At 35.6% G+C, this 14,077-nt stretch overlaps 1 protein-coding gene across 2 annotated transcripts; it reads right to left on the reverse strand.

Annotated features, from left to right (window-relative positions):
• Positions 1-401: 401 nt before the first annotated feature.
• On the reverse strand, positions 402-13,594 carry bnip3lb (BCL2 interacting protein 3 like b). 2 transcript variants are annotated; one of them, XR_006368588.1, is made up of 7 exons: positions 13,315-13,594; positions 8,450-8,675; positions 5,715-5,793; positions 5,501-5,604; positions 4,543-4,692; positions 3,248-3,363; positions 402-632 (listed from the first exon to the last, which is right to left on the reverse strand). XR_006368588.1 is itself a non-coding variant. In XM_044096003.1 (6 exons), the coding sequence occupies exons 1-6, from the start codon at positions 13,370-13,372 to the stop codon at positions 3,315-3,317; spliced, it is 666 nt and encodes a 221-aa protein (XP_043951938.1). In that variant the 5' UTR covers positions 13,373-13,572; the 3' UTR covers positions 402-3,314. The 2 variants fall into 2 exon arrangements, 1 of the variants encoding a protein (XP_043951938.1); XM_044096003.1 differs by having other exon boundaries at positions 402-3,363; positions 13,315-13,572.
• Positions 13,595-14,077: the final 483 nt, after the last annotated feature.

Genomic DNA, 14,077 nt, shown 5'->3' on the forward strand with positions numbered 1-14,077 from the left:
AAAGCAAGACTTCGATTAACAGAAAGGATAAATTTATCACCTCAAAGTTGTTTATTTTTGTCCTTTAAAGCTTTTAAACTGTTTCTGTTATGCATTATGCTGGATTTTGAAGTATTGGCACCTTTTTGGGATGGATTCTCATTCTCACCTGCTAATTTTGTTATGCTAGCTGCGCTAACCGCTGATGCTAAATACGCCATGATGGTCATAATTGTGTTTTAGAACACCAAAACTCTGTTTTACAGTGACTTACGTCTCTCACACAGTGTGACATCACCATAATTAACAGAAATCAGGTAAAAAAAGCTAAAAAAAACTATTTAAAAAATAGTTTTGTAATTTTACCAATTGGACCAGAAATCGTCCAATATCTTCAACAAAAAACCAAAACCAAGCCGCCATTTCCACTCAAGTCATGTTTATTGACAAAATGTTTATCAATGTTTTCAATGTAGCAGGAAAAAATTAAAGCAAATGCATCATTACAAGAACTTCTCTCAGACCGGCGCAGTCTTACGGAGGATAATCTCTCTCCACACTTTCCTTCTCCTTCAGGAAGGAGTTTTATTTTCCCGCTTTTGAAACATTTTCACGTCAAGCTTGATTCCCAGTGTGTGCGTTCACAATCTCTTCTTCGACAGCAGGAAACGAAAACGGTTCAAAACACAAAAACAGAAAAGAATACAAAATGTAAGGTTTAACTGTAGCAGGAACAAATACAAGCACCAGCACAAGGGGGCAGCAAACAAAAACAAAACAGGAAGTTAAAAAAACAAAACAGGAAGTAAAAGGGTTTTTAGTGCAGAAGCATGCTTAGCTGTTTTTGTCATGTGTTTGTGGAATCATCAATTGAGATTGTTTTGATGAGAGAACGGGGAACGTTCTTGATTTGTTTCTGTCCAACAAGTGCAAAAAAAAGGAGTAAAAATCACAATTTCCATTTATTTCCTCCTGAAATAAAAGTATGTGCTTATGGTGCTGGTTAAACTCATCAATAAATTAAATTATTATGATGATTATGACTTACAGCCAATGGAAACATAAAATTCAGCTCCTCAGATATTTAGAATAAGACCAATAAATCATTTTAAAAAGAGAAATAGAATCAATTCTCTTCAAAAACAAACATTGATGGAAAGTTCAATGGAAGGAAAAACCTTGGAGAGAACTGTCAGAAGAGAGAAAAAGAAAGTAAATTTCTATTTTGAAATTTCAGATTTTTAATGACATTTTAGGAGAAAGAAATCTGTTATTTTATGATCTGATTATTTAATTTATTTATCTTCCATGCTTCATCTGGTTTAAGAAGTTAAGGAGGCAAAATAAAAGTAAAATTGATTCATTTATCAATCCGACAAATATTGAAGTTATGATTATGTAAGTAAAAGGTAAAAGATACAATTTAATTAGAAATTAAAGTAAAAAGTCCTTTAGTTTTTTATACATTCATACTTAATTTAGGGATAAAATGTAGAAAATCTAATATTTTTTAATGATAATTCATCAACAAGTCCAAAGTCGGAGCATTTTCACTGCTCAGATTTAATTTCCTAATTTCTAAAACCTGAATTTTGTTTTTTTATGAGCTGTAAATCATAATCATCCATTTTTGTCATCATTTTCTCATTCCAGGACTTTGAGGCCGTCACGCGAGTGCTGTCTGTTAGTGCTTTTCTACGTTTGCACAGCCACATTCTATCACCTGCAGATCTACGGAGGGCTTCACTGTTTTCGCTGGAGTGCAGGAGCGCTGCTTTCCTTAAACAAAAGCATCTCTGAAACTATAAACTCCTAATAGAAACGTTACATTTCTTTGTGAAATATTTTCTTCTTGAAAAACATTCAGGAAAAAGTCGGTTAAAACGAGTAAGACTGAACCTGAAGAGTTCTGCCCTGCAAAAACACGAAATGTTACCGAGGGTTTTTGTCTGGTTTCTAGTGCAAATATCTTAATACGCTTGAAATAAGATGAAACTAACTAAAAAGGAACTTTTCAGCAAAAATTAGGAGATTGTTTTATGTCTATAATTCCTAAATATTGACGAAAAATTGTTAGTTCCACTGGCAGATTATTCCTACGACTGAAAGGAGTAAATTTTCACCAAAAAACTCAGAAATTTTTAGATTAATCACAGAAATTTTGTAGAATAAAAAACAAAAAAGTCTTGAGCTTGAAAAGTATGAAAATTCTCAGGAATTTTGAGACGAATCTCTTAAATTTTCTGAAATTTTTGAGATTCAAAAGTCAAAAATGTAAAATTTCTCAAACTCAGAAATTGGCAAGTTTTTTTCTAGAAAATTTCTGACACAAATCTCAAAAAAATCTAAAAAACAAATTTCTTAGCAAATTTTCCACTTTTGGAGCTCAGAAATTTCTACATTTTCTCAAGAAAATTTCTGAGATTAATCTAAAAGATTTTGGGAGATTTCTTGCACATTCTTAACTTTTCAAGCTCAGAAATTTAAACCATTTTTTTCTAGAAAATTTTTTAGATTAATCTCAAAATTTCGGAGATTTTTTCCCAGCAAATTTTCGAGTTTTGAAGATGAGAAATGTCCTTGTGTTTTCTACAACATTTCTGAGATAAATCTAAAAATTTCTGAGTTTCTTGGCAGAATAAAATACTATATTTTTCACCAATATTAAGGAATTATTGACTCAAAACAAGCTCCAATATCTTGATAAAAAGTTATTTGTAAGTTTGTTTTGTCTTATTTTAAGCGTACCGAAATATTCCCACTATAAACTACAACAAAACTACTTGGTAATATTTAGTTTTTTTCCAGTGTGTGCAACCCAAACTGGTTCCCAGTTAGTGTCAGAGTGCGTTTTTCTCTCAAAACTGGCCAGAATAAAGGTTTGAGTTGGCTGCTGTCTCTGTAGACAACCACTGTTTGCAAAATAAATAAAGTAGACACAATTAGCAGAAGAAGAAGAAACAAAAATGGCCACTTTCAGAAAAAGAAAAAAAAAGGCGCAATCACATTTCCAGACGTCGTTTCGGTCTGACTTTGGTCGTGATCGAGAGCTGGGCTACTTCACGCAGGTGGCACAATCTCTGGCCAGTCTCTGTTTTCAACGCTGCAACAATCCGCTAAGAAACTTCTAGAGGGGAAAATACGACCTCAGAAAGCTGCAGACGGTTAGAGGGAAACAGGAGGAGGGAGAGGAGGGGTTAAAAAGAAGCAGGAGGAAGAGGAGGCAGGCAGGAGAGGAAGAGGGATGAGAGACGGGCAATCTTCTCACAACAGCACAAATCCTCCAGAAACGGCTCGTGGCAACTTCTCTTCAGGCACTTTTCTTCAGTTTGGGTTCAGAAGGAGCTGGCCGGCGGCGTGGTCAGCCTCTTCCCGATGTAAACACTGACGGGAGGAGCAGAGGAACCGTCAGACTGGGGCCAACAGAACCAGATCCATTTGGCTGCCACTTCAGCCGCACTTAGAAAGAAATCGCGTTTTTCTGTCACGTGTGTTGAATTTACAGAATAAATGTAAAAATCTCCACAGAATAAGAATGAGCCTAAAATATAAATACAATACTTTGTATTGTAATCATTATTTTCTACTATTTTTTCCTAATTAAATATAAAAAGTCATGATGGGGCTAGAACAAAAAAATTATTTCAAACATTTTCATGAAAGGAGCCAATGATTGATAAAAATCAGTTCCACATGAACGCAGGGATCATAACGTAAGCAAATAAAAAAACTAATCGTTTTACAACGTAAAACCTCGGCTTTACTCCGACTGCTGCAGCAGCACCGCTCCCCCTGCTGGTCGAACTGGGAAACTGCACTGGTTCAGGTTTAATCACAGGATCAGCAAAAAAATGAATAAAACAGCAACACGGTTTGTGTAAAACATCTGAAAATAAATGAAATAATAAATATATAATGGATTCCTTCAATAAAGTTTGCATTATGTAATCCTGCTGCCCTGCTAAAAGCCAGACGTCCCCATAAGATCCAAATAAAACAGTGAAGTTTGAGGTTTTAAGGAAACAAAACATGGAATAATGAGAAGTTCTATATAGGGAAACGATAGTTAGCATTTATATATTGTGACAAATATGCTAAATTGATAGAAAAAATACAATATTGAACTTGAAAATGACGCGAAATGTGGCTGAAATGATTAATCGTCTATTAATTTAGCAATTGATTAATCGCTACCTGGAGTATATAAACCTAAATAAAAAGCAGTTGCATGATAGAACATCACAATCAGGGGAGTAGTTAAGACAAAATGGTGCAAAAATATGCAAAGATAAAATGAAGAAATTTGTTTTTAAATGTTTTACCAAAAACATTTTAGCTTCAAATTCTGTAAAAAAAATTAAATAAAAAGCGACTTTTGTTGTCCAATTACTAATCAGTAAATTTAAAAAAATCATAAATAAAGATAACTGAAGCAGAAAAAGTTAAACGTCTCACTAAAATGGCTGAAAATCTACAGAAAGTTACATTTTTTTCTACCCGATTAATCGATTAATTGTCACAATAACTGATGGGATAATAATGTGTTGGTCAGTTAATTCGTACCCCAGGCCCAGAGCGAGGATGTGCGATAGCAGCAACGAGGGGATGAAGACTTTCAGAAACTCGCCAGAGAAGATGCCGCCCTTCTTCATGGCGCCGGTCTTCCTCATGCTGAGCATCACCGAGCGACGAGGGTGACGGAAATGAAACTCCCTGGAACAGAAAAGACCGCGCACGCACACACATACACACACACACGCATGCACACACACACACACACACACACACACACCCACGCATGCACACACCTTAACATTAACTCTTATTTTTCCATCCATCTGGTAAACAAAAATGATTTTGGTGATTCTCAATTCATTAAAACCAGATATTTGGACTGATTTCACTTCAGACAGTGAGGGAAAAAAAAGGTTAATGTTTCTTTAAATCAGTAGTTGGAAGGAAAACATTTAATGGTTCTTGATGTTTGTTTTAGTTTTTAGCAGTAATTATAGCTAATTATTAATATAAATTCCAGTTACTCTGTTTTAAATCAAAACGATCCATGAAGGTGATTCTGTTCACATGCTAACTTGCTTTAAGACAGGGGTGTCCAAACTGCGGCTCGGGGGCCATTTGTGGCCCTTGGATTGATTTTTGTGGCCCCTTTTGTGAAATTCAACAATGACACAAATGTGGCCTGTTGTACTTTTTTTAAACACAGAATTTTTCTCTTCAAAGTCTTTTTTTTTAGTTTTTGCTTTTATTTATAGTCGTGTCACAAACATCTAGTGAGTCGTTACTAAAAAACAGAAAATTAGGTCTTATATACAACAAAGTTTATAGAGGAAAACTTTGCTGTATTTATGTGTTTAAGTTTAAAACCATTGTAAACTTAAAAAACGTAAAATAATAAAGCTAAATGACTGTTAAATATTTTATATCACAGTCTCCTCTGTATACAGACTGACCATTTCCTGTGCACAAACATGGACCCGGACGCCTGTTGCTATGGAGACCTTACTTGGGGGGAATGTTTTCCGGCCGACTGGACCAATCGGCGACCCAGTCTGCGTCCTTCATCAGGATGTCCATGTCCCTCTCCTTGTCCAGGACGTCCTCCTCAGACTGAAGGGAGCAGGAAAGGCGCGTTATCAAAAACACCGCAACATCACGGGGAACAAGATGGCTGAAGGACCGGCGTTTCCGTGGAAACGGGACGAGCGGAAGCGCCTGACCTGGCTGTCTCTTCTGCCGGTCGTGTCCACGTCGAAGATGATCTGTCCCTCGTCCTGGGGGGAGTGGGGCCGCGGCGGGCTGAAGAGCAGCAAACAGCAGAAACCAGAGAAAACCTGACTGACAGTTTAATAAAGACAATACCGCAGTTTCACTGATTAGTTTTTACAGCGTGAAAACAAATCTGCCCTTCAGAAACATTTAGCTCAGACTCATAAAACTCATAAAACTATTCTGGATAATGATACACTGCAAAAACACAAAATATTACAATGTAATTCAAGTTTCTAGTGCAAATATCTCAGTAAATCTGAAATAAGACAAAAGTTTTCAGCAAGATATAGAAGCTTGTTTTAAGAAAATTATTTCTTAACATTTATTAAAAAGTTCCACTGGCAGATTATTACACTTATAAAATGACAAAAATATTTTGGTACAAATTAAATAATCTGCCAGTGGAACAAGTACTATTTAATCAAAATTAGGGAATTATTTACATTAAGTAAGCTCTTATGTCTTTCTGAAAAGTTACTTGTAAGTTATTTTTTAATTATTTAAAGTGCGCTACAATATTTACACTAGAAACTAAACCCAAATTACTCTGTAATATTTATTGCAGTGTATCATTATCCAGAATAGTTTTTATTTTATTTAGCATTATTTAAAACTCTTATTAGACTTAAAAATTAAGTTTAAAAAAATGTAAGTTGTTTTCTAGTAAATTGTTACTGAATGTGGTAACTAAAACTCAATCTAAAACATAAACATTATTTATATGTTTATGTTTTAGCTCTTTCAATTCAGAGCTTTTAAAATTTAAAATCTGTTAAAAAAACCTAAATGTTGGGTCGGTCACATTTTTCTGCGTGGGGAAGCATATTTAGCTTCGTTACCATGGTAATCTAAGAGGGATAAATAGATCTAGTTTTGTTGCTATGGTGACTTGCATGGCTTCAAACAGGCCCAGCTTCGTTGCCACGGCAATCCAAGTGGACTCAATAAAACTCATCTTTGGTGATTTAGGAGGGCTCAAACAGATTGTTGTGTTGCCATGGTGATCTTGGTGGGTTTAAATACATCCAGTTTTGTTACCATGGTGATTTAAGTGAGCTCAGATAGACTCATCTTTGCTACCATGGTAATCTAAGTAGGTATAAACAGATCAGTCTTGGTTACCATGGCAATTTAAGTGGGCTCAAATAGATTGGTGTGTTGCCATGGAAATCTAGGTGGGTTTAAATACGTTCAATGTTGTTACCATGGCAACCTAAGTCGATTCGAAAAGCTCCGTCTTTGTGTAATGTGGATTCATACAGATCCACATTTGTTGCCATTTGTTGCCAGTACAGGCTCCCTCCACACCTTCACCTTTCTACAGGACAAGCTGAAGTGGAAGAATTAGAGGATTAAGTGAACTAAAAAACGCTTCATGATGATGTTATTAGTCAGAAAGCTGCTGGGTCTCCTGTTGTGTGAGGATTCGGGTTGCTGACTCAGCGTTCCTGGCTTGAAAACATCCTAAGATGTCGACTCACTGGTGGCTGAAAGTCCAGCAGCTGATAAGATCCAGTTTATCACACCAGATGCACATGATGTGTCCACAGGGTGAAGGGTCGCATGTTTTCAACACGTTCGATTAAACAATGACACGTCGTCGTCAACATCACTCTGGCTTTATCTTCCATAAATAAACTGCTGACCTTTTTCTGACCCTGGACTTTATGACCTCATTGTTTTTATTTAACTGAGAGAAAATGTTTTGTTGTCAACGAGGGAAAATACGTCAGAACATTTTAGTTTTCATTAAAAACAAACATCAACATTGTTTATGGACTGTTTATCCTTGCTACAGCAGGAGCAAGATAAAATAAAATATAAATAATGTTTATGTTTTGAAATTTCTCTCTAAAATACCTCGACAAAACACTAATTAAACAATTTTAATAATTTTATTTAACGTGTAAAATATAAGCCAACATTTATTTCAATAAGTTATTCGTGATAAAAATTCCTACTTTTAAAATTATTGACTATTACAGTTCCTTTAGTCTGTTTCTTTTGTTTATGTTAGTGTTTTATTCAGTTTTAATGTTTTCTGAATGTTGTTAAAAATGAGAATTTATATTTAATCAACTTAACTACTTAAATAAAAGCTAAAATAATTAAAACATAAAGAATAATAAATATTATTGTTAATAAATAAGTCAAACTCTTGTTCTCAAAGGGCTTTTCCTAATGTGTTGATAAAACCATAAAAAATGTCTAAAATATGAATAAATATCCATTTCTGTCTTCAGTAAGAACTTCTTAAAGTTAAATCACATCGAACTTCTTTCCACATCGACATATTCAGGCAAAAACTGATTCAACTTGATTAACAAAACAATATTTTAGCACAGAAGGTTAGAATCCAGAGGGCCACATAAAAAGTTATGGCGGGCCACATTTGGCCCCCGGGCCTTGAGTTTGACAAACGTGTTTTATAGAATTTAGTAAACAGAAATAATTTTGGGATTTCTTACTAACCTAAAACAAGAAATGTTTTGTCTAATTTAACTTCAGACATTGAGAAAGAAATCTCTTTTTATTATTAGAAATATCTGCTTTCAAATGTAAAAGAAAAGAAAAATTTGACGTATCATTATTATTACAAACCTATGCAGTTTGAATAATCAAGCACTTTCCAAACCTTGAAAACACCTCCAGGTTATTCCAGGGTCTGTTTTCCTGGGCCTACCTGTCGCAGGACGAGTTGCTGCGGCTCGACTCGTGCTGGGCGTCCAGCAGGATCTTCTCCATGTCTCCGTTGTGGATGGAGGAGGACGACGGGACGTGCTCCAGCCCCCCCACCACGGCCTCCTCTTCCTCCACCTGAGGAAGGGGCAGCAGGCCCGGCGCCGGCCCGGCCGGCGAGGACGACTGGGCCTGCTGGGTTCTGTTCATCTCCAACTCCACCCAGGACCCTGCGAGGAGAAACCGGGCGGGTAATTTACTCCTTTATGCTTTCCGGACGGATAAATAATCAGAAATTACCAGAGAAGAAGAAATATAATTAACATGGTTATAATTATGAAAAATGACTCAAAAACTAATTTGTTTTCATTTAAAGTTATGTAGGCCTTCAATAACCTCTAATTTTGCTGGATGGTAAATTGTTTCAGAAGTTATCGCAATAAATGATAATGTTGTTGCGTTTATCTTCAGTCGTATTGATTATTGTAACGGCGTCTTCACAGGTCTGTCCAACAAATCAATCAAACAGCTGCAGCTGATCCAGAATGCTGCTGCTGGTGTTCTCACTAAAACCAGGAAGATAGAGCACATAACACCAGTTTTAAAGTCCCTCCACTGGCTCCCTGTAGCTCAAACAATAGACTTTAAAATACTGTTGTTAGTTTATAAATCACTGAATGGTTTAGCACCACAATACATTAAAGATCTGCTGCTGTTGTATCAACCTTCCAGAACTCTCAGGTCTTCTGGTTCTGGTTCTGCTCTGCATCCCCAGAACCAGAACCAAACGAGGAGAAGCGGCATTCAGCATCTATGCACCAAAAATCTGGAACAAACTTCCAGAAAACTGTAAAACAGCTGAAACACTGACTTCCTTAAAATCTCAACTAAAAACCCACTTGTTTAGAGTTGTATTTGAAATGTAATCAATTGCAAATTTATTGCTGACTATGTTGTGTTTTTATTGTTGATTCTATGTTGCATTGTGTTTTTTGTGTTTGATTTGATGTAAAGTACTTTGAAATGCCTTGCTGCTGAAATGTGCTATACAAATAAAGTTTGATTGATTTTGATTTTGTTATTTTGAGACAATTTTTAAGTGATATAATATAAGAACAAATTCTCAAATATCAATAACTTTCATTTTTAATCAACATTTAACACTAAAACTGGAAGACATTTTAATTTCCAAAATAAACAAAACGGCACATTAAATGATTTATGAAGACTGTAAACAAATATATCCTTCAAAATAAGAGCTTCAACTGAAGATTTCTATCATCCAGTTTTTCACAGAAAAAGGGACAATAAAAAATAAAATAGACTTTATTGAAATTATCTTAATTTATTGATTTATTGCTTATTGTGCCAGGCCTTTTGTAATTTTAGATCAACTTTCAGTGAAATTCAGTTTTAATTTTCACAGAATTAAGATTTTAAAAAGAGAAAACCTGTAACAGAGTTTGAAAATAATGATTTAAAAGTCAAACTCACCATAACTAATTTTACTGGAGGATAAACTGTCCCACACGTTATTGCAATAAAATTATAATATTGTTGTTGTGAGATAATTTCAAGTCACTTAATGCAAGAACACAATCTCAAATATCAATAAACTTTAAATTTTAATAAACATTCAACACTGGAACTGGGAAACATATTAAATAGTCAAAATATATAAACAAAACAACAATAAGGAAGTCACTGTAAACAAACACAAACGAATAGTTGAGACCAAAACTGTAGAACTGAAATCTATTATCATCCAGTTTCTGGTAGAAAAAGAGAAAAACAATTAATTCTACAAAAGGAAATGATTGAGTTTGCTTTAATTCATCATGTGATTATCTGGTTTATTGTGACAGGTCTAAGTCTCAACAACTTCTTAAAGTTATTTCTGAGTTTAAACTCAAAGACTGTCGTGTTTCTGATAAAATTTGAGTCACTAAATTTGATTCAACAAACCACTTTTATGTCTGAAATTACCCAAAAAAAAAAAAATTGGCGCTAATTATAAACTTACAAAACCTGGGCTTATGTTCTTACATTTTATGACAGTAAAGTTGCTTTCATTAAGTCAGTGTAGGAAAGTTTTCCACTTATTTGAGGCCAGAGTGAGGATGAGAAATAAACCACCAGACGGGTGGCTTCTATTTATTGCAGCTGGCAGTAAACGCTCGCCTGTGTAAGCAGACGTTGGCTGGGGAATAAAACGCTCCCACCGGCTCGTACGTGAGCTCCGGCATGGAGCTGCAGCTCAGAAGGCAGCGCCACAAATATAGAGGAGAAGGAAGAAGAGTAGCAGGACGAAGAGGAGGATGAGGAGGGGCGGCTTGTTGCAAACGCTTCAGAGTAACAAAACAATGAGGAAGAGCAGAAACTCGTAAACAGGAAAACACGCCAGAAACTGAGAAGCTGCTCCTCTGGTCAGCAGCCGGGCTCAACCTGCGGATTACGCAGCGGACCGTGGGCCATTGTGCTGGCCCGGTGGGCTAAAGCCGCGTTGCCATGGCGCCCATCGCTCAGAACATTCTGGCCAGACGGACAATATCAGCTGCTGGATGGTGATGTGACCTCTCTGCTGGACCAGAGGGGCAGACGGGAGCAAAGGAGCATGTTTCATACCAAAACAGAGCAACACGGACGGCAGTATGAAGAATAATCTGAACATGAACACAAGAGTCACCAAATAATCTAATTAATCCAAGAGTTAGGAGATAGCCCACTGCAAAAACACAAAATCCTACCAAGTATTTTTGGTCTAGTTTCTACTGAAAACATCTTGAAATAAGACAAAAACTAACTTACAAGAAACTTTTCAGCAATAATTTCTATATATTGATTAAAAAGTACAACTTCTATTGGCAGATTAATTCACCTATAACATGGAAAAAACGTCTTGTTATAAATAAAATAATCTGCCAGTGAAACCAGAACGTTTTCATCAATATTAAGAAATTATTTACTTAAAACAAACTCATATTTCTTGTTTAAAGGTTACTAATAAGTTGTCTTTGTCTTAATTCAAATGTACTAAGACATTTTGTGTTTTTGCAGTGCAGGTTGAGGTTTTGTGTGCCTGAAATAATTTATGATTTTTACTTCAAAATTTAGGCAAAAAGCTCAATCAGATTAGAAGGTGAAAATCAGTTTTCAAAAAGGATAAAAATCAGCCAAAGGGCCGCAAACGGCCCTTTGGCTGATTTTGTGTGGCCCCCTAAACTACAATTCAGGTATAAATTAAATAAATTAGGATAAAAGTATGACTTTTAAATTGAGATCTATTTAAACAAACGTTAAATGAAACAGAAAGTGATCATCTTTTCCAACATTTTTGGTTTTCTTTTCTATTTTTATGTTAATAGTACAACATCTACTCGTTTATTTGTACTCTAAAGTACATCTTCGTAGGCCTGTCGCAATAAAAAGTTCACTTTTTATAAATTGTCCCAGTAATTATTGTGATAAACAATTTTGTGACCATGTTCAAGTAATATATTGATAATGGCGTAAAACTACCAGAACACTCAATATTTTAAATATCCAAAATAAACAACCAAAAACTATAAATAAAAAACAAACACAACTGAACCCATAAATACAATAAAAAAACAACTCACCTTCATAAAAATATTAATAATCAGAATGGAAATTAACGAGCATATTTTAATTTATCATGCAATTAATTGGTTAATTACTTATTGCGGCAGGTTTACACTTTTGGTGCACCAAAATCTGCCTTTAATTAATGTTTTAAAACTTGGTTAGAAACAGAATTTTGTTTCAAAATTAAGACTGATTTATATACTGTTTTTACTGATGAGAATTGATTAAATATTTTTAACTTTTCTTTAATTAACCCCAAAATAATAAGCAAACTGGATGCCTTTAATTTAATTTAGCAAAAACTATTTTAATTTTTGGACCTATGATCCTATAAAGAAATCTGATTACTTTATTTGTTTAACTGATCTACGTCTTAGTTTATTGTTGAGTATTACTGAAAACGTTTTCTCCAAGTGAAAGGACCCCTGCAGCATGACACTGCCACCACCATGCTTTACAGTGGAGAGGGTCCGTTCAGGGTTACAATGCATACAGATGGGCTGTGTTTACTAATTAGTTAGCTTCAGAAGGGATTGATTGCACTGGGTTTTATTTAGAGAATGAAAGTAAAAACATAAAACATTAAAACTAAAACATCTAGCTACAATTTAAAACATGTTTTACTTCATCCACCTTTAACTAGCGTGAACCATGCTACTCCCCCACCTTTCTCATATCTAAAACTTTAGTCCCCTTGTTGTCATGACCATAAATAGCAGACCAAGTCACAGCTCCCCCCTAAATAGCGTTGTAAAACATTTTCCAACCCCTGTTAGCTGGGCCTGAGTCAGTGCAGCAGTGTAATATTTAATGAACACCTCATAGTTTATGTCATAGTTGTATCTTACATACATATTAATTTGTTATTTACCTCATACACCGCTGTTATTAAGGGTTAACTATCAAATATTCGCGTCAGTTTCACCACGTTGGACATCTTCCATCTAGGCTTGTTGACAAGAGTTCAGCCCGCCTCCAGGGAAGCGCTGATTGGTCCACGTCACTGTCACTCTAACCAGCTCTAACTGTCATTCCATAGACTGTCAATAAACGGAACATTACGTCCTAGGCCCTCCCCCTTTCGCTGAGGCTTCGCTTGCAAAAAAATAAATAGATAAATGTGAAAATTAAACCACTGTTGTTGACACACGCCGATCTATAAACGACTTTTATTTATAAATCAGAGTATTTAGAGACGGTAGCAGAGTGTAAAAATAGCCTTAAGGGTGCTTTAGGGCAAAAGGTTGGTAGCAGTTAGCTTACCGTTAAGCCCCGAGTCTCCGTAGTTCTCTGTAGTACTAACGTTAGCCGCGTCGGACATTGTGGTTCCTAGTGAGGAGGGAGGGTTGCATTAAGAGCTACACCTGTTCCTTTATATACACATTCAGACGAGCTTTAATATAACCGAGCCGAGGCGTCGTCAGCCCTGGGCAACAGAACCAAAAAACTGAGACGCTAACTCGAAGCGCCGTTTGTTTTCGTAGGCTTAGCTGGCCTACAGGCAGCTGCAGACACCAGCCAATCACAGCTCCTCCTCGGAGACGGGGGGAGGGGGGGAGGATGACGTAACAGACTCTCTTTGACACAACAGGGGTGGGTCCGGAGTCAGATTACGTAACGAGTTAGAAAAAAAAAGAAAAAGAATGGGAAGTCGATTTATCATATAATAGCTATATTGTAGTTAAAGGAAACAGCTAGACGAGAGTGTAGTTTTCAGAAAACATAGCAAGCTTAAAATAAATTTAAAACATTTTACTGCTGTCTAGTAAACATCTAATAACCCAATAGCGTAGGGAAGTCAGCTCAACACAAAAAAATTGAAATATTATTTCAAAACAGCTGGAAATCAATTTATAGGTAACTATGATTCTTTTGTATTATTATTATTATTTGAAAAGAAACATCTTTGAAATAGCTGATATATTAGCAATTAGGAAAAATTGTTTTAGATAGCAATATCTACATTTTTTAAATTCCTTTATATTACAACCTGACTTGCCATATTTCAGATTCACCTTCAACTCTA

The sequence above is a fragment of the Gambusia affinis genome, linkage group LG17 (genome assembly GCF_019740435.1).
Source record: "Gambusia affinis linkage group LG17, SWU_Gaff_1.0, whole genome shotgun sequence".
Taxonomy (NCBI): domain Eukaryota; kingdom Metazoa; phylum Chordata; class Actinopteri; order Cyprinodontiformes; family Poeciliidae; genus Gambusia; species Gambusia affinis.